At 43.6% G+C, this 25,883-nt stretch overlaps 3 protein-coding genes across 3 annotated transcripts in view; 1 reads left to right on the top strand and 2 right to left on the bottom strand.

The window, feature by feature from the left end:
• kcnt2b (potassium sodium-activated channel subfamily T member 2b) overlaps positions 1 to 12,642 on the top strand; it is a gene marked incomplete at its 5' end in the record, with an annotated part of 42,839 nt that extends 30,197 nt beyond the window's left edge. The window contains 14 exons of the mRNA XM_080487244.1: positions 1,305 to 1,457; positions 1,537 to 1,790; positions 2,284 to 2,590; positions 2,693 to 2,798; positions 4,048 to 4,220; positions 4,735 to 4,806; positions 4,932 to 5,066; positions 5,189 to 5,300; positions 6,083 to 6,184; positions 6,293 to 6,376; positions 6,448 to 6,576; positions 8,072 to 8,417; positions 10,938 to 11,022; positions 11,127 to 12,642. Of these exons, the coding sequence (XP_080343370.1) occupies positions 1,305 to 1,457; positions 1,537 to 1,790; positions 2,284 to 2,590; positions 2,693 to 2,798; positions 4,048 to 4,220; positions 4,735 to 4,806; positions 4,932 to 5,066; positions 5,189 to 5,300; positions 6,083 to 6,184; positions 6,293 to 6,376; positions 6,448 to 6,576; positions 8,072 to 8,417; positions 10,938 to 11,022; positions 11,127 to 11,244 (2,176 nt within the window). The 3' untranslated portion in view covers positions 11,245 to 12,642. The remainder of the gene's footprint in view (positions 1 to 1,304; positions 1,458 to 1,536; positions 1,791 to 2,283; positions 2,591 to 2,692; positions 2,799 to 4,047; positions 4,221 to 4,734; positions 4,807 to 4,931; positions 5,067 to 5,188; positions 5,301 to 6,082; positions 6,185 to 6,292; positions 6,377 to 6,447; positions 6,577 to 8,071; positions 8,418 to 10,937; positions 11,023 to 11,126) is intronic.
• Positions 12,643 to 14,464: 1,822 nt separating this feature from the next.
• On the bottom strand, positions 14,465 to 20,905 carry LOC308125008 (E3 ubiquitin-protein ligase TRIM39-like). Its single transcript, XM_080488450.1, has 6 exons — positions 20,019 to 20,905; positions 19,438 to 19,533; positions 17,815 to 18,045; positions 17,698 to 17,720; positions 17,492 to 17,610; positions 14,465 to 16,227 (listed from the first exon to the last, which is right to left on the bottom strand). Exons 1-6 carry the CDS (start codon positions 20,562 to 20,564, stop codon positions 15,668 to 15,670), a joined length of 1,575 nt encoding a protein of 524 aa, XP_080344576.1. The 5' UTR covers positions 20,565 to 20,905; the 3' UTR covers positions 14,465 to 15,667.
• A 455-nt stretch (positions 20,906 to 21,360) lies between these two features.
• On the bottom strand, positions 21,361 to 25,338 carry gipc1 (GIPC PDZ domain containing family, member 1). The gene is made up of 7 exons (XM_080488489.1): positions 25,081 to 25,338; positions 24,213 to 24,755; positions 23,940 to 24,125; positions 23,604 to 23,784; positions 23,052 to 23,164; positions 22,893 to 22,974; positions 21,361 to 22,815 (listed from the first exon to the last, which is right to left on the bottom strand). The coding sequence occupies exons 2-7, from the start codon at positions 24,510 to 24,512 to the stop codon at positions 22,664 to 22,666; spliced, it is 1,014 nt and encodes a 337-aa protein (XP_080344615.1). The 5' UTR covers positions 24,513 to 24,755; positions 25,081 to 25,338; the 3' UTR covers positions 21,361 to 22,663.
• Positions 25,339 to 25,883: the final 545 nt, after the last annotated feature.

The following is a 25,883-nucleotide window of genomic DNA, read 5'->3' as shown; positions in this document are numbered from 1 at the left end:
TGTCTCTTTGTTTTTCTAAGAACGGCTCCACAGGAGGCCTTCAAGCAACGTGTAGGAGCCTTTCAAGCCCTCAACAGGTGGGAATTCACCTTCTATCACAATCCACAGTTTGTAGAGTCCACATTGTGGATTTCTTTTTATATTTTACACTTTGCTGACATTTCCAAACTGCAGCATGTTGTGTAGGTTTGAAGTATGTGCATTTGAATATCCTGAAAAAAAAAAGTCACAGATTAATTTGAGAGAGTGCACATCTTTGTTTAGTTTGTTTTTATCACCAGTGAAATGTGCCTATAAGCAGCATCTGAATGTACTCTGAGCAGATTGTTTGGAGAGATTTTTCACAGGTACATTAACACTTAAACAACACGTATCACTTTGGTATTGTAAAGTCATTAAAACTGAGCTTAACAATTGTGGTTACCACTCTCCAACACACATTCTTACTACTGCCCAAATTCCAAAAATGTTGAGACGCTGTGTAAAAGTGTGAATAAAAATGGGAAATAAATGGCTTGAAATCCTTACATTTTATCCACATTAAAACATGGCCAACACGGCAGATGTTAAAAGTAAAATATATTACCATTGTTCAGAAAAAAGGATTCTGATGGCAGCGATACATCTCCAAAAAAGTTGGGACAGAGCCAAGTTTACCATTGTGTAACAAGTGACGCGGACAGTCACTTTGGTTTTGCCCCCGTTCTCATCTGACGCAGTAAACATCCTGAAAATGTAACAACAAATAAGTGAGACCACCAGTGAATGTTGATAAGTTCAACATTTTAAAAGCAGGATGTTTCATAAGTGCGCTTCTATATCGGGACTTGACGCCATTTGGTTCATTGGCTGTGACAGTTTTACATGACAACATTTCGTCCTCCTCCTCCCCTACCTCGCACTTAGTTCCTGTAAACAGAGAATTTGCTATAACACTTGTTTATATAATGCCGTCCTTGTCGCAGGCCACCCACATTCACACTGCCCCCACACCCATGCTTCCTGTTGTCACCTCTTTAGCCTTCGCATTTTAAACCATATCCTCCTGAGAAAACTGTTGTCCTCTTGAGCGTGTGAACGCGTGCATGTGGGCCCTATTGTTGAGATATAGGCCGGGTGTCCTTGCTGACATCCCTGTGCTGATTGAGGTATTGATGAGCAGCTCTGGCAGAGACGTACGACGTTACCTCTGCACCCTTGATGGAAAATCTTCTGAAGTGGTGCAGAGCTCGATTCTTTGTGTAGCACGTTTCAAAGGTCACTCTTTGAAACGTGATATGACCTATCAGTCCTCTTCTTGTCAGGGAGGGAGGTGCATGCTCGGCAGACCAGTGGCATCGAACATACCGGCGCTGCTCAGCCAACGAGGTGCATCACATCCGCTTGGAGGAGAGTAAATTCTTTGGGGAGTACCAGGGGAAGAGTTTCACATTTGCTTCCTTTCACGCCCATAAAAAGTAAGTCATATAATCAAATGGCTTCACAAACACAGTGGGTTGTATTCTTTAATTACTGACCCTGTCTGCACGGCTGCAGGTATGGAGTGTGTTTAATCGGCGTACGCAGACTGGACACCACCAACATCCTGCTAAACCCGGGTCCATGCCACATCATGGGAGCCTCTGACACATGCTTTTACATCAACATCTCCAAAGAGGAAAACTCTGCATTTGTCAGGGGCCAGAGGGAGTCAACCTGGGGCGGCACAGGAGGAAATACCAGGGGAGTTCACCAAACCATCTACCACGGACTCACCCGGCTGCCAGTACACAGCATCATCGCCAGCATGGGTCAGTCAGATGGACACGACGTAAAGGGCTGCGTAACATTTACACACTGACCTTCTGCCTTGCAGTTTCTGAGCTAGGCAAATACACGAGCCCTGCGTGAGAGAGCAGCTCAGCCACAGCCGTCGTAATTATGCAGTTTTCACATTTTAAACCCAGCAGAGAAAATAAAGAATATGCACAGCTTTGTGAGAGGATTAACCTTTATCAGATTACAAGTTCTATATGATAAGAATGCTAGTGATTACCTACTGACCCTAAATGTCACCTACTGTGCTTTCACAAACACACCACCTAGTGGACAAAATCACTTGTAGATTGTTAAGATTGCGCCCCTGTGTGTGTGTGTGTGTGTGTGTGTGTGTGTGTGTGTGTGTGTGTGTGTGTGTGTGTGTGTGTGTGTGTGTGTGTGTGTGTGTGTGTGTGTGTGTGTGTGTGTGTGTGTGTGTGTGTGTGTGTGTGTGTCTGTGTGTCTGTCTGTGTGTGTGTGTTTCAGGCACAGTGGCCATCGACCTGCAGGACTCCAGTGACAGCAGCCCAGAAGGCCAGGACCCGGGAAGCGCCGGGCTCGGCAGTGGTAGGGGGAGCAGAAGCAGCTCCAGGACAGAGATGGGGGGCGCAAACACTTTGGCTCTTCCAGCCATGGGGGATTCCGCTGAGGAGAGACGACACAGCATCGCCCCCGTGCTGGAGCTGGTCGACGGTGTGAATAACCCGACCTTTGACCTCCTGGGGGACCAGTCTGAGGACGAGGGAGGAGAGGAGGGCAAAGAGGACAGCGACAAAGACGAGAGCGCTCACTGGTGGGGTCGACACTGCGAGTAAGTACAGTGTTGGAAATTGTTAATTTAGATAGAATGCATTAACACAGTAAGTTGAAATGTGAATGTGGGCCTTTGCTGCAGGTGGGTCAAGGGGTATCCGCTGAACTCTCCATACATCGGCAGCTCTCCTGCACTGTGCCACCTCCTGCAAGAAAAGATGCCTTTCTGCTGCCTGCGCATGGACAAGGTATGACGCGCCTGAATTCAATTTTCAATGATCGTGTATAAAGATAGACTTATATCTCGAATGGTTTAAATAAAAGAAGACATCAAAGAGAAGCAGAAGACTACAAGTTGAAGAAGACAACAAGACAGAAAGGGAGCTGACTCAGCACTCCATCCAACAGACACTAGTGTAAACAAAAACTCAAAAATAATAGAGCATTCATGATCACGACAACACCGCTGAAAAAAAAAACAATTTTCTTGCCGGTCTTTGCTGGTGATGCAACATGGGTTTTTTTTTGTTATTGGTCATCTGGTGGCTCAGCAGCAGTTTGTGAGGAGGCAACACACCCAGAGAGCTTGTGCTCCTGATATATTGCACTGGCTGCTCTTTCACCCATCTGTAGTCATGAGGAAGGTATCCCACTCGTGTTAGCATTAATATTGAAGCCACTGTAACACCATCTTGTTGTCGATACTAATGGGTAAATCTTACTTGTACATGGAAACGACCACCTACTGAATTTGGAATGGCCACCGCAAATCAGTTCAGTACAACGCTCTTCCCTGTGATTAGGAACAATGAGCCACTAATGTTGTGTTTTTAATGATGCTGCATGGTGCATAATACAATAAAATGTCAAAATACTATGTCTGTTACAACTAAATTTGCAAGAAATTCATTATTTTTTAATGTTTGATGATGTTTGAAGTTTCCTATGTAATTTTTACACTGCAAGATCCTCCCACTATTGAAAGTTCTGGCAAAATATTATTTTTTTTTACTCAGGCCACATATTTCACACCCTGTAGCAACCGATAATGTAATAAAGCCAATAACATAATAACTTGCCAATAGTATCATTGAATAGTCCATTCAATTTTGTAACAACATTTTGTCAATAATTCAATTAGCTAGTTCAGAATTGAAGGAGAATTTTTTTAAATTGTTGGAATATTTAATAACTGCAGCGAATAATGTGATGATACTTAAAAGGGGCAGTTTTCTATGGAATTCAAGTAAATATGAAAATATCAGGCTGATTTTGCAGTTTAGCCTTTTTAACTCTGAGCAAATTGTGTAAATTTTGCTGTATTATCTGATTGACACAATTTTTGTATTTCACATCAGTCATTCATCTTCCCTTTGAATTTTTGGCAGCTTTTGCCATTTTATCCCAATTTGACATACTTCAGCGGTTCAAGCCACTATGTTTACTTTGCAAGTTAACATTGACCATCCTCAATGATTTTTCCGCTTTCCTCGCCAGGTTTGTCATCACATCCCCTTTGAGGACGCCCGCTCCTATGGATTTAAAAACAAATTGATCATCGTGTCAGCGGAGAGTGCAGGCAACGGTCTTTACAACTTCATTGTACCTCTAAGGGCCTACTACAGACCGAGGAAGGAGCTTAAGCCCATAGTGCTGCTGCTGGAGAGCATGTGAGAACAACAGCAGTATAATTCATTGCATTGGCTATTATTGTACGCTCGGCTTCCAACTGAAACAGGTTGCTATTTGCGCGGATAATTGTTGCTGTGAGCATGTCAGCCACGCTACAAATCTGGGCTGCGCAGGGTAGTAAAATGGGTTCCTCCTGAAATAGCAAGTGGAGGAGAAAACGGAGCTATTTAAGGTCACAGTAAACATGATTTGTGAAATGCTGAACGCTTTCAGGACAATGCAGCCCCACAATCCTGCGACGTGTTTTGCGGCAGGTACACAAACGCAGTCAGCCAAATGAGAGTGGAATCCAATAAAAAGGCAATAAAATGCTGAGTCACTCAAGTGTAGTGCTGTTATTTTCAGCTTTCTCTGCAGGCAGTTTGCCTGTGTTGTATTTCCAGTGCTGAGCGAGGGCTTTCTGTCACTGCGGGAACGTTAGCTCTTCATCATGGCAAGGAGAAATCTCCACCGCCGGGACTCTCAAGTCTATTTGTGTTTTGATTGGTTCAGACCTGAAGCAGATTTCCTGGAGGCAATCTGTTGGTTTCCCATGGTGTTCTACACAGTGGGCTCCATTGACAAGTAAGAACGACTGAATCTCCAAACGCATTTCATTATGTATTTACTATCTGTATTAATTCATTAACTTTTTGGTCATTGTCAAAATTCCCGATCATATTCCTCTCCGTTCCTCTCACTCCCTGCAGTCTGGACAGCCTGCTGAGATGTGGAGTGACTTTTGCCGACACCATGGTGGTGGTCGACAAGGAGAGCTCCATGATTGCGGAGGAAGACTACATGGCCGACGCAAAGACCATCGTCAACGTCCAGACGCTGTTCAGGTCTGCTTAAAGCTCACTCACTGTGTATGGTCACGCACTTGTCTGAACAGTGTTTGAAGTGTTTTCTTCTCTGCAATCTGTTTTGTTTTTGTTTATTTCCCCCCGTGTCCTTTCTCACCCAGACTGTTTCCAGCTCTGAGCATCATCACGGAGCTCACACACCCGGCCAATATGCGCTTCATGCAGTTTAAAGTCAAAGATCATTACTCTCTGGCTCTGTCCAAGCTGGAAAAGGTAAAAGCTTTGCACCTTCATGTCTCATTTCCTTTTCATTAATTCAAGTGGGCATTAAGAAAAAGCAAACAAAAACAAAGTTCAGACTGTTCCTCGGTGTGGTATTCTCACTACAGTTACAAGCACGTCTGAGAGGACTGCTAATGTTGCTTTGTTTTAATGAATACTGCAGAGATATTTTCACCCGAGACACTGAAAATATTCAAGAAAATATTTATAACTGACTGTCGCCTTGTGGATTTTGTGTGATTCTCATTACTGCTTGCTTTTCTAATTTGATCTATTAATGGTGCTTTCTGTGTGGTAGCTTCTGATTCCCCCTTTAGCATCAGTAACATTCAACAACAACGCCGACTATTAGTCACTGCTGGAAACTTCATTTTCAAGTGAATTTCCATAGTGGAACGGCAATATCGAGTCATAACCATTATTTTGAGATCTCTAAGACTGATGCCTCACAGCGGGAAAGACTTTGTCTATCTTTTTTTTTTTTTTTTTTAATATTCTTCAAGCGATACACGCTGGGGATTTTCTGCTTTAATCGCACACGACAAAAACGTGCAAATCAGATTCTGTGTAAATTCTAATTAGGCCATGAAAATCTACATCAGCTTGTCCGCTCTTAGTGTTGTGTCGCCGTCTTTGCGGTGCACGATGGGAGAAGCTTGATCATTTTTTAAAAGATGATGGCGCCTCCAAGTTTAGCTTTTCATCTGGTCTCCGCTGGGGTCCGTGGGATTTTTAACAAGGCACAATGTGTTTCTGTGCCTTTGTTGCTGCAGAAGGAGAGGGAAAAGGGGTCAAACCTGGTCTTTATGTTCCGGCTGCCCTTTGCTGCAGGAAAGGTGTTTAGCGTGAGCATGCTGGACACTCTCCTCTACCAGGTACTTCACTACTCTGCATTACATGAGTGCTTTTTGTGTTTGAGTGTGATTTCTTTTTTTTTTAATGTGTGTTTTGACTAGTTTTTCTAATCTGTTTTGTTTCTCCAGTCATTTGTGAAGGACTACATGATCTCGATCGCCAGGTTGCTGCTTGGTTTGGACTCCATGCCCGGCTCAGGGTTCCTCTGTGCTGTAAGTGGCACGCCAGTGCGTTCAGCTGTGGAGCGACCCGAAGCTGATTGTTGTCTCGCCGTTTTTACCAGATGAAGATCACCGAAGACGACCTGTGGATCCGCACTTACGGGAGACTCTTCCAAAAGCTGTGCTCCTCCACCGGGGACATTCCCATCGGCATCTACCGCACAGAAGCCCACAAGCTTCCAGTCTCTGAGGTGGGAGGCATCATCGTTTAGGGCAGTGACTCCCAATCGGAGGGGCACCAAAGATTCTGAGGGGTGGGGGGTCACAAAGCTCCTTTGATTTTCAGTGTTCTAACTTTTTTTATGCCTTGAAAATAGGTGAGTCAGCATTTAATTTGTTTATGTTACAAAACTACTAAGTTGAAGCGTTTACATTAAAAGTACATATACTGTAAAGTGTCTGCAATTTACACAAAGGTAAGTTCCGGGTTGTGGTTGGGGGGGTCGCCTAAATTTACGATGGTAATAATTTCAGTCCCTCATGAAAAAGGTTGTGAGTCACTGCTTTAGAGTTTATTTTCAGCAGATACATTCATATGTTGGGCCAAACTCTGGATTGCTACTAGATTACAGCTACATCTTCCACAACTAGTGGAGATTCTCTGCAATTTAATGGAAAATCAAAAGTAACAATTTAATTGGACTACTACTAATAATGTTCACACAACTGTATTGTATAGCGTTGTTGTGTCGCTGAGCGTTCAGCTCTGTCATGGTCATCCTGAGGATGGATTCTTCAAATTCATCATAAGTTAGTAGGAAAAAAGAGCTCTGTAATCAGATTTTATTGAAAAAAAATAATGAAATCTTACATAAATGACAACAACGGGGAGCAGGATAACGGCAGAGATAAGCAACAAACAGCAGCAGGGAGTTGTTATAAAGGTAAACTAATGTTTGTGTCCAGTTGTTGTTGGTGCCCTGATGGTCAAACAAGCTTCACACTGCCATTCATGGCTGTGTTAGTTCATGATTATAAGTTCCCGGTGGCACAATAATTGGGAAGAAAATAACTTCCTCATCTGTTTATGGACAAAAGAGTAACAAATTTATTCATTGTAATTTTTTACTAATGGTTGGGTCGGACTGTACTCAAATCGGGAAATAGAAATACATGCGATGTTAATTTGGGTATTTCCTTTTTTTAGCACAATTTTAGACTTTGAAGACTCACTGCTTTGTTTCCAGACCATTGAAATAAAATGAATGAGTAAAAGAGTTTGTTTTCCTCTGAGATTCGGCTCCCGAATTGCTAATTCAATTTGTCCACGCTGCGCAACGAATGAATGCAAAGTTGTGAGCACAAGGACAGAAGACAGCCAGATCTTAGTTCTGACGTATTCACTGCCTGAGACGGACATTTAGAAATTAGGGACCAAACAACCTACATGGATGGATGAAATCTGCATTTTAAACACTATCCAGGAAAAACTGACAGCTTTTCCAACAAAAAGCATGGATTCATTTGTTGGGGTAAGAAAATCTAAGCAGGACAGTCGTGTCTGATGATTGCTTTCAAAGAGTGTATCTATTATTCATCTTCTGCTTTTGTTATGTATGATAAGAGAGTAATAATTCCTGCCCAATCTGAATCTGCATTGCTAAATAACTGTTTTAATAAAGTCAATGTGATAATTACACCACATGAGGAAATTAAAGTCTGAGTGTGCGGCTGTTTGTGTCTCAGTCCCAGGTATCAATCACAGTTGAGGACTACGAGGACACCAGAGAACCCAGGGAGCCCCTGTTGTCTCGGACCAGCACCCACCGTAACTCCACCTCCTCGGAGCCCATCTCCACCTCCTCCCACTCCTCGGACCACCCGCTGCTCAGGAGGAAGAGCATGCAGTGGGCCCGGCGGCTGAGCAGGAAGGGAGGCCGGAGCTCCAGCGGGGCCAAAGGGGGTCCGGGCAGCGCCGCAGAGAGGATCAGCCAGCAGAGGCTCACTCTGTTCAGGCGCTCGGAGAGGCAGGAACTCAACGCCCTGGTGCGGACCAGGATGAAGCATTTGGGTCTTTCTCCAACTGGATTCAGTAAGTTTACAACAGAGGGATCTGTAACCCTGATAATGAAGATCAAAAATCAACTTTGGATATACTTTTGGTGGTGTTTGCTTAATCCTTTATAGCAGGGGGGTCAAACTAATTTTAGTTCAGGAGCCATATACAGCCCAGTTTCATTTTGAGTGGTCTGGACTGGTGATATAGTGCCATAATAACCTTGAAAATGTCAATACTATCACAAAACCAAGCAACTACTGTGAAAAATGAGTAGAACCTCAACATAAAGACATTTTCATGAAACCTACTGGTGCAAAATACAGTGAAATGTGAAAAACATTTTCTGTAGCTGTTCCATCATGAATCCTTTTACAAGCTCACCCTGTTGAACATGGCTTTGAGGCGAGTTGGCTATCTTTTATGGCAGCCACATCAATAGCTCAGCTCAGGTCTCAGTGTTGTGTTGTGTCCGCCTATCCTAAGAATTTTTTGGAAAATTATTTTTAAATAAAATTTTCCTTTGAAATATTTACAATTTGTTTTGGGGGACTGGATTGAAGCCTCCTGCAGGCCGATTTTGTCCAGCCGGCTTTATGTTTGACGCTTTTGCCCAATGCAGGCTAACAAAAGCATCTTTTGAGGTTGGAAACAGTCAGACCAGTGGTGTCGTGGTTTGCACGCTCTCCGCATAGTGAGTAATTCCCTGGTTCCAGGCTGAGTTGGGCTTGATGGCCTTCATGGTGTTCTGGTTTCCTCTCACAGTCTAAAGTATATGTTTGAGGCTAACAGATGTGATCAAGAGTGTGTGTGTGTGTGGTTGTCTGTCTCTACTGGTGTAACCTATTTGATCATAGTCAGCTGGGATTGGCTGGAAAATGGATGCATGGAATTTCCTAAAATCTATCATTCCATTTTATAAATTGTTTTTTTATGAATATATATTTATATATAAAAAGCAAAAAGGTACCTATATGCAACTTTATAAATATGCTTTATGTAGATATTTTTGGTTGGCATGGGTATATAGTGGTAAACAGTCATTTTACAGCAACCAGCATTGATTTTAAATCCTTTCTGTCTGTTTTGCATGTTCTCCCTGTGCCTACACAGGCAGTTTCGTTATTTTTTTCCAGCACCTGTACTCAAAACACATGCACATGTCAGGTTAAGCTATAACTCCAAACGGCCTGTGTGAATGTCTCTGTGTAGATAATGTGAAAAACCCTCGATGATGAATATATTTTGTCACCTGTTCAAGACGTACCCTGCACTTTACCCAGTTTACTCCACCATGACCATAACCTAAATAAATCAGCTGTGGGAGACTGATTTCAGGACAGAAAATTAGAAATTTTACTAATGAAAAAAATATATTTCAAAAAGCCAACTTAAGATTACAAACATGAGCAGAGGCTTTTGGAAGTTAAGTGAATTTTGAAGGTGAAACCTCCTGATTTCTCTTGTGACACATTCATGGAGGTCGAACTTGAATGCTAAATTCACCAATGTGGTGCAGTGAGAGTAAAATGCTTCATGTGCTTGAATACATCAGTAGTTAAAGTTGAATCATGTTGCATTCTCAGCAGCTATTTATTTGTGGTGTGAGAATCGTAGTTTGCTCTATTTTCAGTAATATTTCAGTAACTGATTACTGAGCAATGCAGAAAAAAAGTGAGGATACTTTATGGTTACCAGATAATTGTTTTATTGTAACTGTGTTTGATGGCAAAAAAGAAGATCATTTAATTTGCATTTTAGATCAGGCCACATTTGTAAGAAATATGCATTTGTGGGATGAGCAGCAAAGCTGATCGTGTTGGTTGAGTCTGTGAAAAAAAAAAATCTTCACTGACAATGACAAACAGCTTTGTATTGCAATTCGCTCATTTGATGTTGTTTGGTAGAATGGATGGTTGAACTGTGAAGAAAGAAGACATATTGCCTATTTAAGTATTCATTCATGAAACAAAGAGGAGACTCAGATGTTTGCGGAAAAAGGAAAATAGTCTAAACTAGAGCATCCTCTTCGTGGTATTCTCGAGTCTTTTGGATCCCATTTTGCAACTAGTACTTTTCCGCCGGCCATTACTTCCCCGAGACGCCCAAATTGTGGAGGTGGTCCCTGGAAAACTGAACTCTGTGCTGATGAATGCTCTAATTTTGCTCCCAGAATGTTGGAGACATTAGATTGTGACAGGCTGCACAGTCTCATCTTGTATGTGTTTCAGGAAACTGTCAGATTGCCAGCAGTTCAGAAGCTCAGAACTATAAAAGTCTGCAACTGCAACAACAAAGAAATGCTGTCTGGCAAAGAAATGCCTGCATTCGCTTGTGGCTTGCTCCATGTAACAGTGGTCACTTAAACCCATTGTTTACGATGTCTGGCAGTGTGTACATTCAACTTGGGTCCATTTTTATCTGAATTTGTCTTCCTGCGGTGTGACTCACCGTGACACTGCCTCTGCTCCGTGTGCACGGATGCAGCACCGCCAGCTCTATATCCTGAGCCTGGTGTATTTCCTGCCTCACAAGCCTCTTTTCTCCCTTTGTCAGATGGGATGACAGACCAAGGTAACAGACTGTCGTACATCCTCATCAACCCTTCTCCAGACACCAGACTGGAGCTGCACGATGTTGTGTGAGTACACAGCTCCCGCATGTAATTGATGGCACGGGTAAAATGAGCACAGCGTGACATGTATATAGATATTACCGCATTGTATTTGCGGCCTCTCCCTGCAGGTACCTGATCAGACCGGACCCCCTCTCTCTGGTGCCCAATCAGGGGAGCAGCAGGAAGTGCAGTGCCGGGATCTCCGAGAGCCACAGGTTCGATACGCAGGACAGCACGCACCTGTGAGCGACTGAAAAACAAAGAAAAAAGAGACTAAGATCCTGTCAAAACACTGTCAGAAAGAGGTGGAAAAACAATAGTCACAAAGGAAAAGAGCAATATAGAAAGAGTCACAGCCAGATGGGACAAAGCTCTTCTATCCTCTCCACACTCTGTCGCCATGATCAGAGGGGCCACATGTGCATGGACCTTTTCTAACACAACGGGAATGTTATATTTATGCACCTTCCTATTTTCAAGGCAGAGAGCTGCGGACACAGAAGTGCATTTAATGAAAAAAAAAAATTTGTATGTATTTATATTTGTGTATGTGCATGTTATGTTCTGCATCTTGTGGTGTGTGTGTGTGTGTGCGTGCGTGCGTGTGCGTTCAGAGCAAGACACTGCCAGCTGTATGCGGACAGCCAAAAGGAGTCTGCAGGCAAACGAAGGGGGTGTGTAGTTGTCGTGTCCTTCTCCGTGTCGTAGGTGTGTTTCATCACACTTAATGTTGTTCGGCGTATTTGAAAGTGACACTATGGTGCGTCCACACCCTGTGAGGTTTTCCTCTCGTCTTCTTTATTCTAAGGAAGCTTTTGTTTTGTTTTGTTTTTTTCAAACACTGTACCTGTTACTCACACTGTCGGATGCACACATCCATTTCTCGCTCACCAGCAGCGGAGGAACCCAAAGAGCACCAGTCTCAATAATGGACACAATTAGACAGCGAGCTTACATCATCACTGCAGGGCATTCAGTCACATTGCTGTCTGGAGTTATGTCACCGTCTTCGGTTATGCGAGTTCACTTTGAACAAGCCCGACCTGTTTTTTTTTTTTTATTGTTTGCCCGATTTTTCTTCCTTTTGAAAAGCTGCCCTCTGTTCCCCCTCCCCTCTGTCTAAACACTACCTTTGTAAAGCTTATAATGTATTGCCGAGTATCAGTGCTGTAATTACCCAGTTCTCACTTTTGAAGCAGAATTATAAGCTTTACAATCTAATATTTGCTGTATTTATTGCATACTGCTATAAATACCCACTTTAACAAGTAATTATCGAATAGAGTTTCATTATGTCATTTGGTTTTGAGCCTGTTTTTCTTGAAATGCAGATGAAATATGTGCCATGAAGCTCGTTCTGCACAGTTTAGCTTTATTTTACAGCTTTTCAGTTCGAATAAATGTGGAATTTCATCACAGTAAATTATTTCTTACTGTGGACGTTTAAGCTTGTTTGTTTATCAAGGATTTGCAAACCTCTGTAAATCTTCTTTGCCCCGAAATTCAGCATGTGCTGTCTCACGTGGAAATGGTGCAGCCCTGTGGTGGGAATGCAAACTGGCATCAGTGCCAGCGACTCTGCTGTAGCTTCAGTGCCAATATAACACATGAAAATATGTATATATTAAAGTCAGTCCGTATAGCTCCTCGTCACGTTTTATTGCTGTTTTGGTGTCCATTTGTGAAGGTTTAAGTGGAATATCCGTGAAAGATTTCACCAGTGAGACATATATTTGCAGCCACGGTATTTTCACATTTCAATGACTCACTTTGTTGTCTCAGAAATTAAGTGTTTTATGTGGGTTGCAGACCTCATATCTTGACTTATTTTTAATTTCATACCTCAACATTGGTCCGGATTCACATTAAATAGGTGTAATTCATCGCCAACACAGTTGCCTTTTAAAGATAAGACGACCCAAAAAGATGCTTTCATTTCATTATTGTTTTTAAGCCCCTCGTCATTTCGAGGCTGTATGGATACATAACATCCTGTGCGCTTCTTCTGTTTTCTCTCTTTGTTTTTTGTTTTGTTATGAGCGTGTTACCTACCAGCAGGTACTTCCTTTCATTTCTGTGAAAGTCTGAGCTCACGCGTACGTGACTTGTCACACTGACCTATCAACAGCTGATATGAGAACATATTATGCTGACGACCACACAGTGGACTGACGCCAGGTGGAGGAAGTGACTGCTCAGTCGGCCACCGCGCTTATCACAGGAAACAAGCGAGGCCAGTTGGACCACCGACACACTGACCAAACTGTTCTCCATGATAGTGGTGAGACTTATAGTCCTGAGTAAGGTGAATTGAGGGTGGTTCAAAAGCAATAATATTGATTAGAGTAATGTAATTACTACTATCATATAATCGTGGTACTTTGCGAAAATAGGCAACATTTGGTGAGACTAATTCCCTGACAGAAAGGCAAATAAGTTAACATCAGACTGCAAACTGAGTGAGAAAACACACCCTGCACACTTGAGGGATTTGAAAGGCACATGTTCATATTTCTAGCTATGACCTCCAGAATAAAGAGGAGAGAGCAGATTATCATTGAATTAATGACCAACATTCATGAAGTGATATATGAGTGTATACAGAGTAAAGAGGAGAAAAGCTTGGTGCATTCAATCAATCTAAACTTATCGTTTAGCTATGCAAATGCTCCGGGGTGACCTCAGCCTGCCTGAAATATAAAGGAAAGTTCTGAGCCGGGACTGAAAGTTGAAGTGAATCTCGTCATTACTCAGACAGAGCTCCATGTCATTCTACTGTGTTTCTGTTCAACCTTCACAACTCCACTCCTTGGTTTGCTTAGGTCTCACCTCTGAGACCAGTGTTTCGATACTTAACTCTCCATTGACCAGCGTCCACTATTGAGCACCATGACCGTCTGCTTTCTTCCACTCTCTGTCAGACGCCAATGACCTTTGTAGGATAGATCAGTGCACGCAGCAGGGGAGCTCTCTGTTGGAGGGACGGGAGGGCTGAAGCTGATGATTAACCACGCAGGCCTCTCGGCACCCTGCAGGACACCAGCGCATGCAGAATACCATCAACATCGATGTCACGCACCCTGGGAACATTAAAGTCAGGATTAAGTGTCACATCTGAAGCTCACAGAACCTCAAAGTACAACAAATGTTACCTTTGCCGATTTTCTTTTCTGCCTCACGTTCAGTTAAAGCTGTAAAAGAACCAGATATCAATGGCGATACAGAGAAATACTTGGACATTAGAAATATCAACCACATCTGTCCAAGTCGCCTCCTTTTTCCTGCCATTCTTATCTTTTTGTTTGGTGTTTGAGACTGCAGACAGACTGTGGTTCAGACAGGCTGAAGATGGACGAGATCCTGTTTTCAGTGCCGTCGGGATCTGCTCTCAGTGACACGGGTGGAGGAGAGGTGAATCAGCAGGTTTCCACTGTGCACATTGAATATGGGTGGAGGACGCAGAGTTGGCTCCGAATGAAGGTTTATTCATTTAGTCACACAAAGGATAATCAGGAAGGATAATTCCACAGTGAGGTTTTATGAAAGCTTTAGGTAAAGGTTTCATGCGCAGGTTCAATAAAATCTTAAAAAAAAAAAAAAATACACATTTGTTATGATGGAAAACTTTGTTATATATCATCAAAACAAAGAACTTTCGGAGCATGTTCATGTTAAATGGGTGACACGGTGGTGTAGTGGTTCATGCTCCCACCTCACAGCAAGAATACCCCCAGTTTGACTCTGTGTTTGTGTAAGTTTCCTCTACATACTCTGGTTTACTCATCTGGTCCACAAATATGTATTGGAGGGTCATTTGTTATTCTGAATTGCCCACCGGTATTAATGCTGCCGTCTCTGTGCGCTTGCCCTGTGATGGATGGCCGATTTGCACAGGCTGGACCACGCAGTCACCCACGTTCAGCCGGGATGCCCCCCGTGGCCCTAAATTCAATTAAGCAGGGATAGAGCGATTGGTATTGATGTTTTCAGTAGTCATCTTGGTTACCCGACCAGACACACAATCACATTTGTAAAACTTAGATTTATTTCATTCCATTTTACAGGTTCAATTGAAGTTTACTTCTTCTGCGCTGTGAAAAGAACAAACTTAGGACAAGCTCCCGTATGAGGAGTTAGATTAGATATAGTGGTGTCACACAGCGCCACAGTTTCACAGATGTGTGACGCACTTTTTTTAAGTCAGATTCCTCTTGGCAATGTATATGGAACACAATTTGTTTTCATATCTCCTTCATACCGATATTTCAATCTACACATTCTTTCTGCTCTGAACTCTCCGACTTAAATCTCTCAACATTAGAACAAAGACATAACTTTAGCTTGAAGCTCTGATAAAACAGTCCGTGTTGAGGTTTCACGGTTACAGATCAGATAAAGGTCACACTGTGTGAGAAGTGGCACAGTTCAGGGCAACAGTTTCTTTTTCACCATTTGCACCATCAGCGAAGGACAGATTAGGGAAAAGCAGGTCTCAAATGTTGAGAGCACCTGTTTAATGAATGTTACGATTGGTTTTTCAGTTCTAAGCATAAGACATGGAACCATTTGTCTTTAAAATAAAGGATCTTGTTACTGTAACAATTATTACAGTTCATTATTCTGTTCACATGCAGCATCACATCCGGTGGTTTCCTCGGATTATCTCAGATTACCACGTGGCACTGTTCCACACGGCCACCTTGACGGGGCAGATTTTCAGAGGTTTGGGGTTGTTGCTGTTGATGTTTGCCCCGGGGCAGAAGAAGGGGAACATCTTCTCCGTGAAGAAGTCAGTGAAGGTGTAGACGGGCGTCATGCTGACGGGGTTCGAGAAGACCACCTCCCCGGCTTCGTAGTCCAGCTGCACTCGGACCCGCGTCAGCTCCCCTTGCAGGTGCAGCGGCGTGCTCGGCCTCGTCATGGCAGAGTACTCGCCTTCGTAGTGCGAGATCATCCAAAAGCCGCCCTCGGGACAGCCTGAAATGCGGCCTTTCCTGTCAATGGACCCCTTGACGACCCCCAGCATCCAGTCCACCTTGTCGCCCACTTCCACCTCCCAGGCGTGGCGTCCTGAGGTGAAGCCCTTGGAACCCAGCACGAACACAAAGTGGCCGAAGCGTTCGGGATTGTCCGGCAGCTGCTGCAGGGATCCACCGTTGGCCACTCTGGTGAGGTCAGAGGAGAGGGACAACCAGGAGTAGGCCGTGTTGGGGTCCAGAGTGATGGGGGCTGAACGGAAGGACGAAAACACAAAGGGTTAAAACGAAACAGCAATGAACTGTCAGCAACTGACAGACAACTTCCTTTTAAATGTTTGACAGCATTCTCACACGGATTTAATCATCCAAAACAGAGGCAGTGTACTTTCTTTGGTTAGGGTAATAATATACCGACTTCACTGCATTAATTTCATTTTGAAATTAGTCTTTACCAACACTCTACTTCAATTTTGCCTATTTACCAAAAGATCAACCTTTTTTTTTATATTTTGTATTTATAACTGTTCTATTTAAATATCAATATAAAATTTCTGCATCCAATTTATTAGACCCCGATATGACATGAATATTATCAATCTATAAACACAAAATGCAAAGAGCTGAATGTATAGCCAATATTACAATCATTGTGGAGGTATTGCACTCTAACTATAACATCACATTGTGCCAAACAGGCTTTCTGGGGCCTTGCTGGGGGGGAAACTCCACCTCAATCTATCACACACACTCCGACAGTATTAAAACACACTGAGGCTTTCACCTGTAGAGCTTGATTGAATACAACCAAATAGAGACAAACAGAATGAGAAATATATATTGACCTTAAATTAGCTGCTAAGCCAGCAAAGGTCCTAATAATGAAAATACAGAGAATAAGATGGGTTTAAGTCACATATTTCATTTTCTACATTTTGTACTGTGTTTTAGCTATAACTTCTATTCACGATTATTGTGTTGCAGTGTTTGTAAATGTATATTACTGTGATATAATACACATTTACTGTAGTTACCTGAAGAAACATAGTAACTCACTGTGGGTTTTAGTGCAGTTTTTGACAAACTGATAAAATATATTTTCTGTATCTGAAGTAACTGATTTATTTTACATTGACAGGAGTTTCATAATCTTCACACGTGTATATTTTGTTTTTACTGGAAAGTGAGGGACGCTGTGGTCTGGAGGTTTGAGAAGCAAGGTTAGAACCAGAATATCACTGCTTTGAATCCCAATGCACAATTTAGTTTTTAAACCTATTTTACAGCAACGTCCTATAAAATTATGTTGTCACAAAAAAAAAATGTCTTTCTATTTGAGATTCAAGGCATGATCCCCTAAAGCGCAAAAAAAAAATCTTTAATAATCTCACTGAGCAGAAAAAAAATTATATTTTTAACGAGACATGACCTATTGAAGGTGTAATATCTGCTCCAGAGCGACCAAACCGGTTCTCTAAGAAAAAAAAGAAGACATGTTTAAAGGTTGAAGTGCTTACTGTACTGAACCAGCTCTACCATCTTCTCCCACACATGGTACTTTAGGGAACTGACGTGTTTGGACACGTTAATGAGAGCACCAGACACTTTTTCTGGATTCTTCTCTGGGATGTGTGCTCTGTCACAGGAAAGCAAACAGGATCTAACCAACACCGAACAACTCATGAAAAGACGCCGTGAAGTGTACAGCGGGTATAGATCCTACCTTTTCTTAGTGTTGGCATAATTCTGAAACGATAAAACAAAGACTTGAAACTTTTTGTGATCAGATGGATCCAGAGAAGGACTGAATAAAAAATAAATAAATAAATAATCGACCCACCTTCAGGAAAACCCCATCACTGGATGCAATCTCGTTCTCGATGGCAATGACGGCGTGAGAGAATGTGAGGATATCTCTGGTGATGCTATCAGATTTCTTCTTCACCAGCTCTTTCTTCTCCTCGTCCTCCTCCTTCAAGGCCGCCAGACGAGCTGCTTCCTCTTTGCGGAGGAACTCTCGAAGCTCCTCGAACTCGTCTCTGATCAGCTTCTCCGTGGCCTGAGTCTGGCTCTGACACACGAACCAGGACAGGAAACACGGAAAAACACTGAATACACCGTTCTTGTAATCTCATTCTACTTTTGGCCACATTTATGATCAATCCCATCTGTTATATATGCACCTTTTCCTACAAGGATATTTAGATTGTTTTGAAATCAAGGTTCCAACTGTTGTATCTTCAATTATTTTCCCCTAATCTGGGAATTTATAAGCAGCCTTGACCCATTTTAAATGTTATCTGAAGGACAGGACCAGTAAGTTCCTCAAAAATGAGCTTTGATAAATACACAGATGACACATCAGTTGCTGCAAAATTGTCTTCAGCTTAATAATATCAAGCTCATCATAAGCAGTAGTTTTGGAGCAAAAAGAGGAAATATTAAGAGTTAATACTATTATTCAGTGTGTGAGATTAAAAAGCAGTTATGTATTCAAAGACCTTGGCGTGATCATGGACTCTGACCCGAGTCTGACCAGCGACAACAAAATATTTACAAAACCAGCATATTATGACCTAAATATTTGAGCGAAGGTTAAATGATGTCTCAGCAGAACTTGGAGAAGTTATTCTATTTATTTCTATTCAGTCGTCATAAATGGAGAAAATGGAGCACATGAGTGCAGTTCTCAGCCTTTGCACTGGCTTCCTGTCACACAAAGAAGAGATTTCAAAATATCCCACCAACACACATCTCCGCTCATCTGTTATGAACCATCCAGACTCCTCAGGTCATTTCAGATCAAATCTGCGTTTTATTATTCCCAGAGAAGCAAAACATGCAGAAGCTGCTGTTAGTTTTGATGCACCAAATATTTGAAACAGACCAAGTTCCTTTAAAACGAGGCTGACGACATGTTTACTGCTGCCTTTCAATGGGGAAAGTATTTATTCTATACTGCACTGTATCTTAAACTCTCAGACCTTTAAGCTCTTATTTTGAATGTTTTATTTGCCTTGATGTTTTTGTCTCAACCCATTTTCTTTTGTATTTTTAGGGCTTTCATGTCTTTATCTTTTCTTATTCACATTTATTTTGTTCTTACCAAATATGCACGCTTGTTATTGTGATGCGAGTGTGCTTTCAAAATAAAGCTGGTTTCCCTCGCTTGTAGAACTCAAACTGGGTCTTCAATTAAACCTCTTTAAACTCAAATCAAAATCTTTTTTTTTTAAGACAAGACGGTAATGCCATCATGAATAATTTGTAGCCTCGTATTGTGTAGTCGTGGACTCAGCCTTGGACAAATGAACCTTTAAAAAAAGAAAAAGGATTTTGAGGTTTTTCTAACACCCGGGCTGACTTGTTTGCACACCAACAGCGACTGGCTCAGTCGCGGTCACAGTCACGTCAGCAGTCATGCCGGTCCGCTTGTGTTCGGTGGATCTGTGTTTATTGATACCTTGATGTGCACAGTTGTGTCATCACACTCCTGCTTGGCTTCATACAGGCAGCGCAGGTTTTTCTTCAAAGGAGTCAGCTCTTTCTTCAGCTCCGCCTGAGGAGTGAAAGGGGTGGGGGGGGGGGGGGGGGGGGGGGGAGAAACTGTCAGAACATCAACATCTCAGGCCATGAACCCTACACTGACAGCTTTCCCTGGGCAATGTGGAACGCTCTAACTTTGCAGGACGACTGCAGGTGGATGTCAGAATGGTTTCTTTAGCGTTTCAGAGCAGTTATTCAGTCAACTTCGATAGCTGCTTGCAGCTGACTAAAGGTGAAGAAAGGTTACGCCCGGTACCGGTTGCCAGGTCATCATAGGACAAACACACATTGACAGTCTCGGTATGCACGGTATTGGACTGTGGAAGGAAACCGGAGCACCTGGAAAAATCCTACATATGCAAAAGGAGATGATTTAATTTCCACACAGAAAGTCCAAACTGGATTCCCACCAGGACCCCGAAGCCTTAGTGAGAGTCCCTCGATTTTCTCTCATCAACACTTGTGTTAAAACTTAAGAGATAAACAGGAAAACTTTACCTTGAGATCTTGGGCTCCCTCCTCCAGCGGACACACTCGGTGTCCCTGGTGCTTCTTGGACGTGTGACACACGCAGCAAAGGACTTCAAAATCATCCCAACAGAAAAGCTTGAGAGCTTCCCCGTGCGTGACGCATTTATCCTCGACTATCCCTGCTTCCTCTGCCGCCCACCCTGCCCCGGCCCCGGCCCCGGCTCCGGCCGTCCTGCTCTCCTGCTGTCTCAGGAAGGTGTCGGCCACATTCTTGAGGGCCAGGCTGACTGTGGGCTCCGTCAGGGAGCATTTCCTCCTGCAGATGGGACACTCGCGCCGGGCCTTCTTCTTGTTCCAGAACTGCTGCAGGCAGGCCCGGCAGAAGCTGTGGCTGCACTTCAGCACCACGGGCTCCTTGAAGATCTCGCAGCAGACGGGACACGACAGCTCCTCTTCCAGCATGGAGCCCGAGCGCGAGGAGACGGCCCGCGGTCGCAGGAGAGACGCCGCCTTGGGAGTCTGAAAGAAGGAGAGTTTCCCCGGCTGGGAGGAAGCTCGTGGGCGCGACGCCATGTTGGTGTTCCCGTTATGGGGAGCTCGTGGCCGAAGGAGAAGGAGTCTGTCAGGAGGGATAAGTGTCCTGCAGTGAGTCCACAGAGGGATCTGGACATGCCGTCTCAAGAGGCAGGGGTAAAGAGTAACAGGGACTTGAAGAACTGGTTTACTTTACTTCTAGTAAATAAAGGACATGTCATCACCCCTCATCTGTCAGCTACGCAAGACCATCGAGGAAACAGGCAGACTTGTTTTGTTGGCTTAACAGAAAACATGTGCTGCATTAAAGGTGTCACGTATAAAAAAACAAAACCTGTTGAATTTCTTACTTGACTGAGGCCTGTAAGTGACCCTGGTGAGCTGGGCCAACACCATCATGTGTAACAGAGAGGGATCTTATTACATTCCCTCTAACGGTCTGTTGATACTCAGTGATTTCACCATCTAGTTAGAACTCATCTATATTTCAAGAGGACACAGGCATGTCAGAAAAAAACATTCCAATGTTCCAACAACCTGAATGGCGACTTTCAAATATTAACCAAGTCTGATCAGTTTCCAACGTATCGCGATGCTGTTTAGTAAAACAGAAGCAAAGCCACTGTGGATGTTATTGCATTATATTTGGACATTGACATCAGTGTAATACAAAGCCATCAAAATACTGTATTCTTCTCAGTGTTACAGTGTTCTAGCATTGGTGTCATTACATAACCCATTTAGATATTCATGACCTCTGAAGAATGAAACAAAACTACAAAATAGCTTCATACATTTGGATAAATTCAAGAGGTTACCCCCAGATCGTTTGAACTGAGTAGTTGGTGCAACACTTTTATTCCTTTCCATGATCAACACAAGCGCGATGGAAGTCATTTGGGTTCAATTGGCTCCAAAGACTTCAGTTCAACGACACGCACCAGAACATAGACCTCAAAACAAAAAGTAGAAAATGTCCAAAGCAAAAAAAAAAGAAATGAAGGCATGTTCTCTCACACAGATCGTTTTTGATTTTTTAACAACCACTCCATCTCATTACTCGTCCCTCTTTAATACTGCTCTCTGTAATAAAGTAGTTGCAACACAAGTAAATTAATTTGTCGGTTATACGAACATTGTTTGAAAATAGACGTCACATCACCTCATATAAAAGCACTAACTATAAAAAAAAAATTAAAATAAAGTCTACACGATCCACAAACCCGGGAGGGAATCTGCTTTTCATTCTCTTAACAGCATCCAATAAAATTAACACTGATTTCCTCTAACACTCGAATGTATGAAACAGGAATGTGCTTCTGTCTGCAGGGTTAAACGCCATTACACCATGGAGTGTTAACAGTGAACAACCTACACCGATTCTTTTTAGTCAAGAGCTACAGTTTACGACGATCCCTCAGGAAATACCTCTTCTCTTTTTTTAGAACTAAAATAAACTAAAAAAAAACAATAATAATCACCCCAGCAGAATTCATCATGGAGAAATAATGTAACAGCACATGCTTGTACAAATGACCCATCACAGTAACATCAAGTGGTTCAGGACGACACTGAACTGCAGGGAGGTCGCTGCTTTGTACGGTGCAATAACTGAGTTGCTCACCAGGTGAGGTGCAGTGCAATCTGTTCACTTCTCTTGTTGGTTTACAGCGCAGTGCAACACAGTGCAACGTGGAAATAGGAACCGCCCGTTAAATACCAGAAATCTACTTTGTGTTAGCAGTAGTATTAAACTCCACCCATGTCGTAAACCTTTGCGGTATTCATTCCACTGCCAGCGACGACGACGACGACGACGAAAACATGCAGGTCGATGTGATGCGGTCAAAAGGAGAAAAAAAAAAGCTTGTCAGCGTGCTTGTAGTTTCTGGAAAAAGCTGGAAGACAAATAAAAGCACTTGGGAAGTCATCACAGTCACCTTCCTCTTCAATTAAGTGGATAATCCTCTTTGTCAAGGCAGAGTCTCCCACAACGGTACAAAGTCACAAAAATAGAACGAGTATACACAAGCAGAACAAAAAACTAATGCATGATGGTAGTGTTGTGTTTCCTAGTAGTGCTGAGCGTGGAGGGTGCGACACACAGACGGCTCCTTCTGATCCATTAGTTCATGTGGTTACACCCGCCCCACTTTTGCGTCGCCGATGGCACCCCAGACGTCAAAAACGAACTCGTCGGGGAATGCAAAGTCTCCCAAAGTTTCATCTAGAGCCTCTGCAAACTCGTCGGGGTTCTTTTTGTCCTTTCCCAACTCCACCATGGTCGCAGCTGAAAGGCGGGGAGAGTCTCGGTGAATCAAACTGAAAGTCACACATCAAACACAACCCAAGTCGATAGACACTTACCAAGCTCGCTGTCTCGGATGCCCATGTAGCTCTCAAGCAAGTCGTCCACCTTCTCAATGGCCTTTTCTTCAAATGCAGAAGGCTGAAGAGACAAACTGGATTAATTGTCTTTCACAGCACAAAGACAGACGTTGAGAAAAAGAACCAAACAACACTCACCAGTTCCTCCACGGTGGCTGGACCTTTGGAGCGCAGGCGGAGGGTTCCCCTGCCGGTACCCAGCTGAACCCCCGACGCCGACCGAGACCCTCCAGACCTCTGACTGATCATATCTGGAGAACATTTAAAATATTTCAAAATTCTTTCACGCTTTGCATCTAAAAAGTAATTCACCAGCTGACGATCCCATCCCATTTCTAAATATCTCCACCTCAGCTGTGAGTCAGTTAACAGGTTTGTTTGGTCATGCACCGACAGGAACACAGACTTCAGAGAGTCACGTCTTTCTTTTTTTTTAAGATTATCTATCAATCTGAAATCCACAACGGAAACCAAGAGAGGGCGTGAAGAATATGTGGAACTGAGACACAACAAAACCTGCAGTGTTAAACGCCAGCAGGCAAAAAGGTCCACAGCCACAATAGATGGTTGTAGAAGTTGTGTGAGGGCAGAGTGACTGTCCGTAAAGTGCTTACAGTCTGATGAGCACGATGAGAAGCTACGACCACATCAGACCCACTAAAATCATTCGGTCTTAAGCTCCAAACCTACCAAAGGCTTTGAGAGGCTCCACCAGCTTGATGGTGAAATCCTTCCCTTTGGGCAGCTCCTTCAGCATCTTGGCTACTTCATAGTGTCGACAGCCGATGAGGCGATGGCCGTTAATTGACTCGATCATATCCCCTACATTGATGACCTGGATCTGGTGGATGACGCTCCCCTCACGGATCCTCTAATAAACAGAAGAAAAAAAAGAAGGAAAGAATAAAACACTTTATCTAAATCAAATCACTTTTCATCCCCGGATACTATCCAGGGTCACATCGCCGCCTGTGGACGCTTCAGTCAATAGAAGAGCATTATCTTGTCAATTTCACCACTCCTCACCTTGATGAAAGCGTAGCCGGCTCCATTATCGGTGATCGTCAAACCTAGTGCATCCTCTCCTTTGTATATTTCTATTTCTTTTTTCTGGCCTTTGATGTGGGCGAAAATAAAGTCCTCCAGCCCTATTTGACCTCCCAACAGTTTATCCATGTCCACCTTGTGTGTGTTCAGAGTACAAAACATCACCTTTTGAAGAAACACAAAGACATCCAATTTAGACTTGACCTCAACACATACATCCTGCCGTACATCGCGAGCAGTGAAGTGCCTCACCTCTGCTGGAGGTATCCCAAAAGCCTCGCCAATCTTGGCGTAGAGCTCTCGCACATTACTGAAGCCCTCGATGCGACCTGTGGGGCTGCCATGAGCGAGCTGGGTGTGGAAGATGAGGCGAGGTCGCATGCTGTTGGGCGGAGGAGGCAGCCCTTCAGAGGCAGCGCCTTCGCCCATCCCGACGCCGCCTCCATCCAGGCCATCCAGGCCCGCCACATTGAGACCTGCGCGGATGGGCTCCGCTTCCTCGTTCTCCACCAATGGGGACGCCTTCTTCCTTCTTCCCAACCCCAGAGGCATAGTAATCCAAGGAAAGGATGGGGAGGGTGCAGAGGAGGAGGCTGCTCAGGGGGGGAAGTTATGCTACAATCCAGACCAACATACACCTGCTGAGCTGAATCAGCTGCAGGCCTGTTCGTGGCAGTCTTGTCCTCTGGACCAGCGTGGAGGCTGTCTTACCCAGGCACTGTGTGGATCTGCAGATGAGCACATGAGAGCAGCTCACATCGCTGAGCTGGGGAGTCCTCCAGCATGCAGAGGGAGCTGGAAGAACACACAGGATCTCTCAATATCTCACGTTTACCAACGCAATCATTTCACATCACGGCTCTCACGTGTGTTGGCAAGCTCTAGAATGCATCAGATCCAACTTAACTTTAACTCCACGTTGTGTTCAGGACACTCAGTCTGTTTCTATTGAGCTAAACTAGCTGCTAGCTTCTTCACTTCTGACAACTACCCGGCTCATCTCCATTTGGAAACTAAAACAGTGGCAGGTCATCACTCTAGTCATTTTGTTAATTTTCGAGATGTTTAGGGTTTTTTTAAAGCGTGAAAAGAAACTTGTAAACGTGACAGTCGTTCTTACCGGAGAAGCACTTTGAGCCAACTGTCGCTAGCTCTTCCTGCTAGCCGAGCCTGCTAACGCTGCTGCTTGTTTCAGCTGTTAGAAAACACAACCCGGCGGCTTCAGGGGAAGCCTGGTGTCTTTAAAGTACTCGTCCTCCGCCCCGGAAAGGTTGACTCGGCTCAGTGTGGCTGGCAGCAGGTGACCCGAGGTGTGGGTGTGGGTGTGAGTGTGTGTGTGTGTGTGTGTGTTGCTGGAGAATTAGCTTTGTGCCAGCCCAGCAGGGGTGGAACGATGACGCCTTCAGGGCTCCTCGTAAACACCAGCTGCCAACGGAGCGCACACTTAACACATTTAAGAAATAGGACGCAACTATGGACGTGAATTAAAAACTCCCTGGCGCTTCAAACGCTCGAATTGAGTGGGCAATATCAGTAGCACTTGAAAACATTCTTGCACGCTTAATATTATTGCTATTTGTCGATATGTAATATCATTCGCTTCATACACATTCTCCCTGGTGGTTCCACAGCGTAACTACACCTGTCTGTAAGAATTTCAATTATTCTACTTTGTTCATTTGTACTTACTCTAAAGACTGGTCCGCGTCGAGATTTCACGTTTCTCTTTGTTTTCTTTATCAGTCTACATACTGGATACTCATATTGGAAATCATTGGATAAGAACTTGGTGCTTTTTACAATTCTCTTTGAAAGCAACACAGCTTGTGTCACGAGTTGGGCCATCTAGTGGTCCCGTGGTGTCACTACAACACAATGAGACCCAACATGGTGCAAAAGAGGATCCTGCAGGGTGTTTTCCAT

This window comes from Lipophrys pholis, assembly GCF_963383615.2.
Source record: "Lipophrys pholis genome assembly, chromosome: 19".
NCBI classification, from domain to species: Eukaryota; Metazoa; Chordata; class Actinopteri; order Blenniiformes; family Blenniidae; genus Lipophrys; species Lipophrys pholis.
This window is presented reverse-complemented; position numbering and strand designations above follow the sequence as displayed.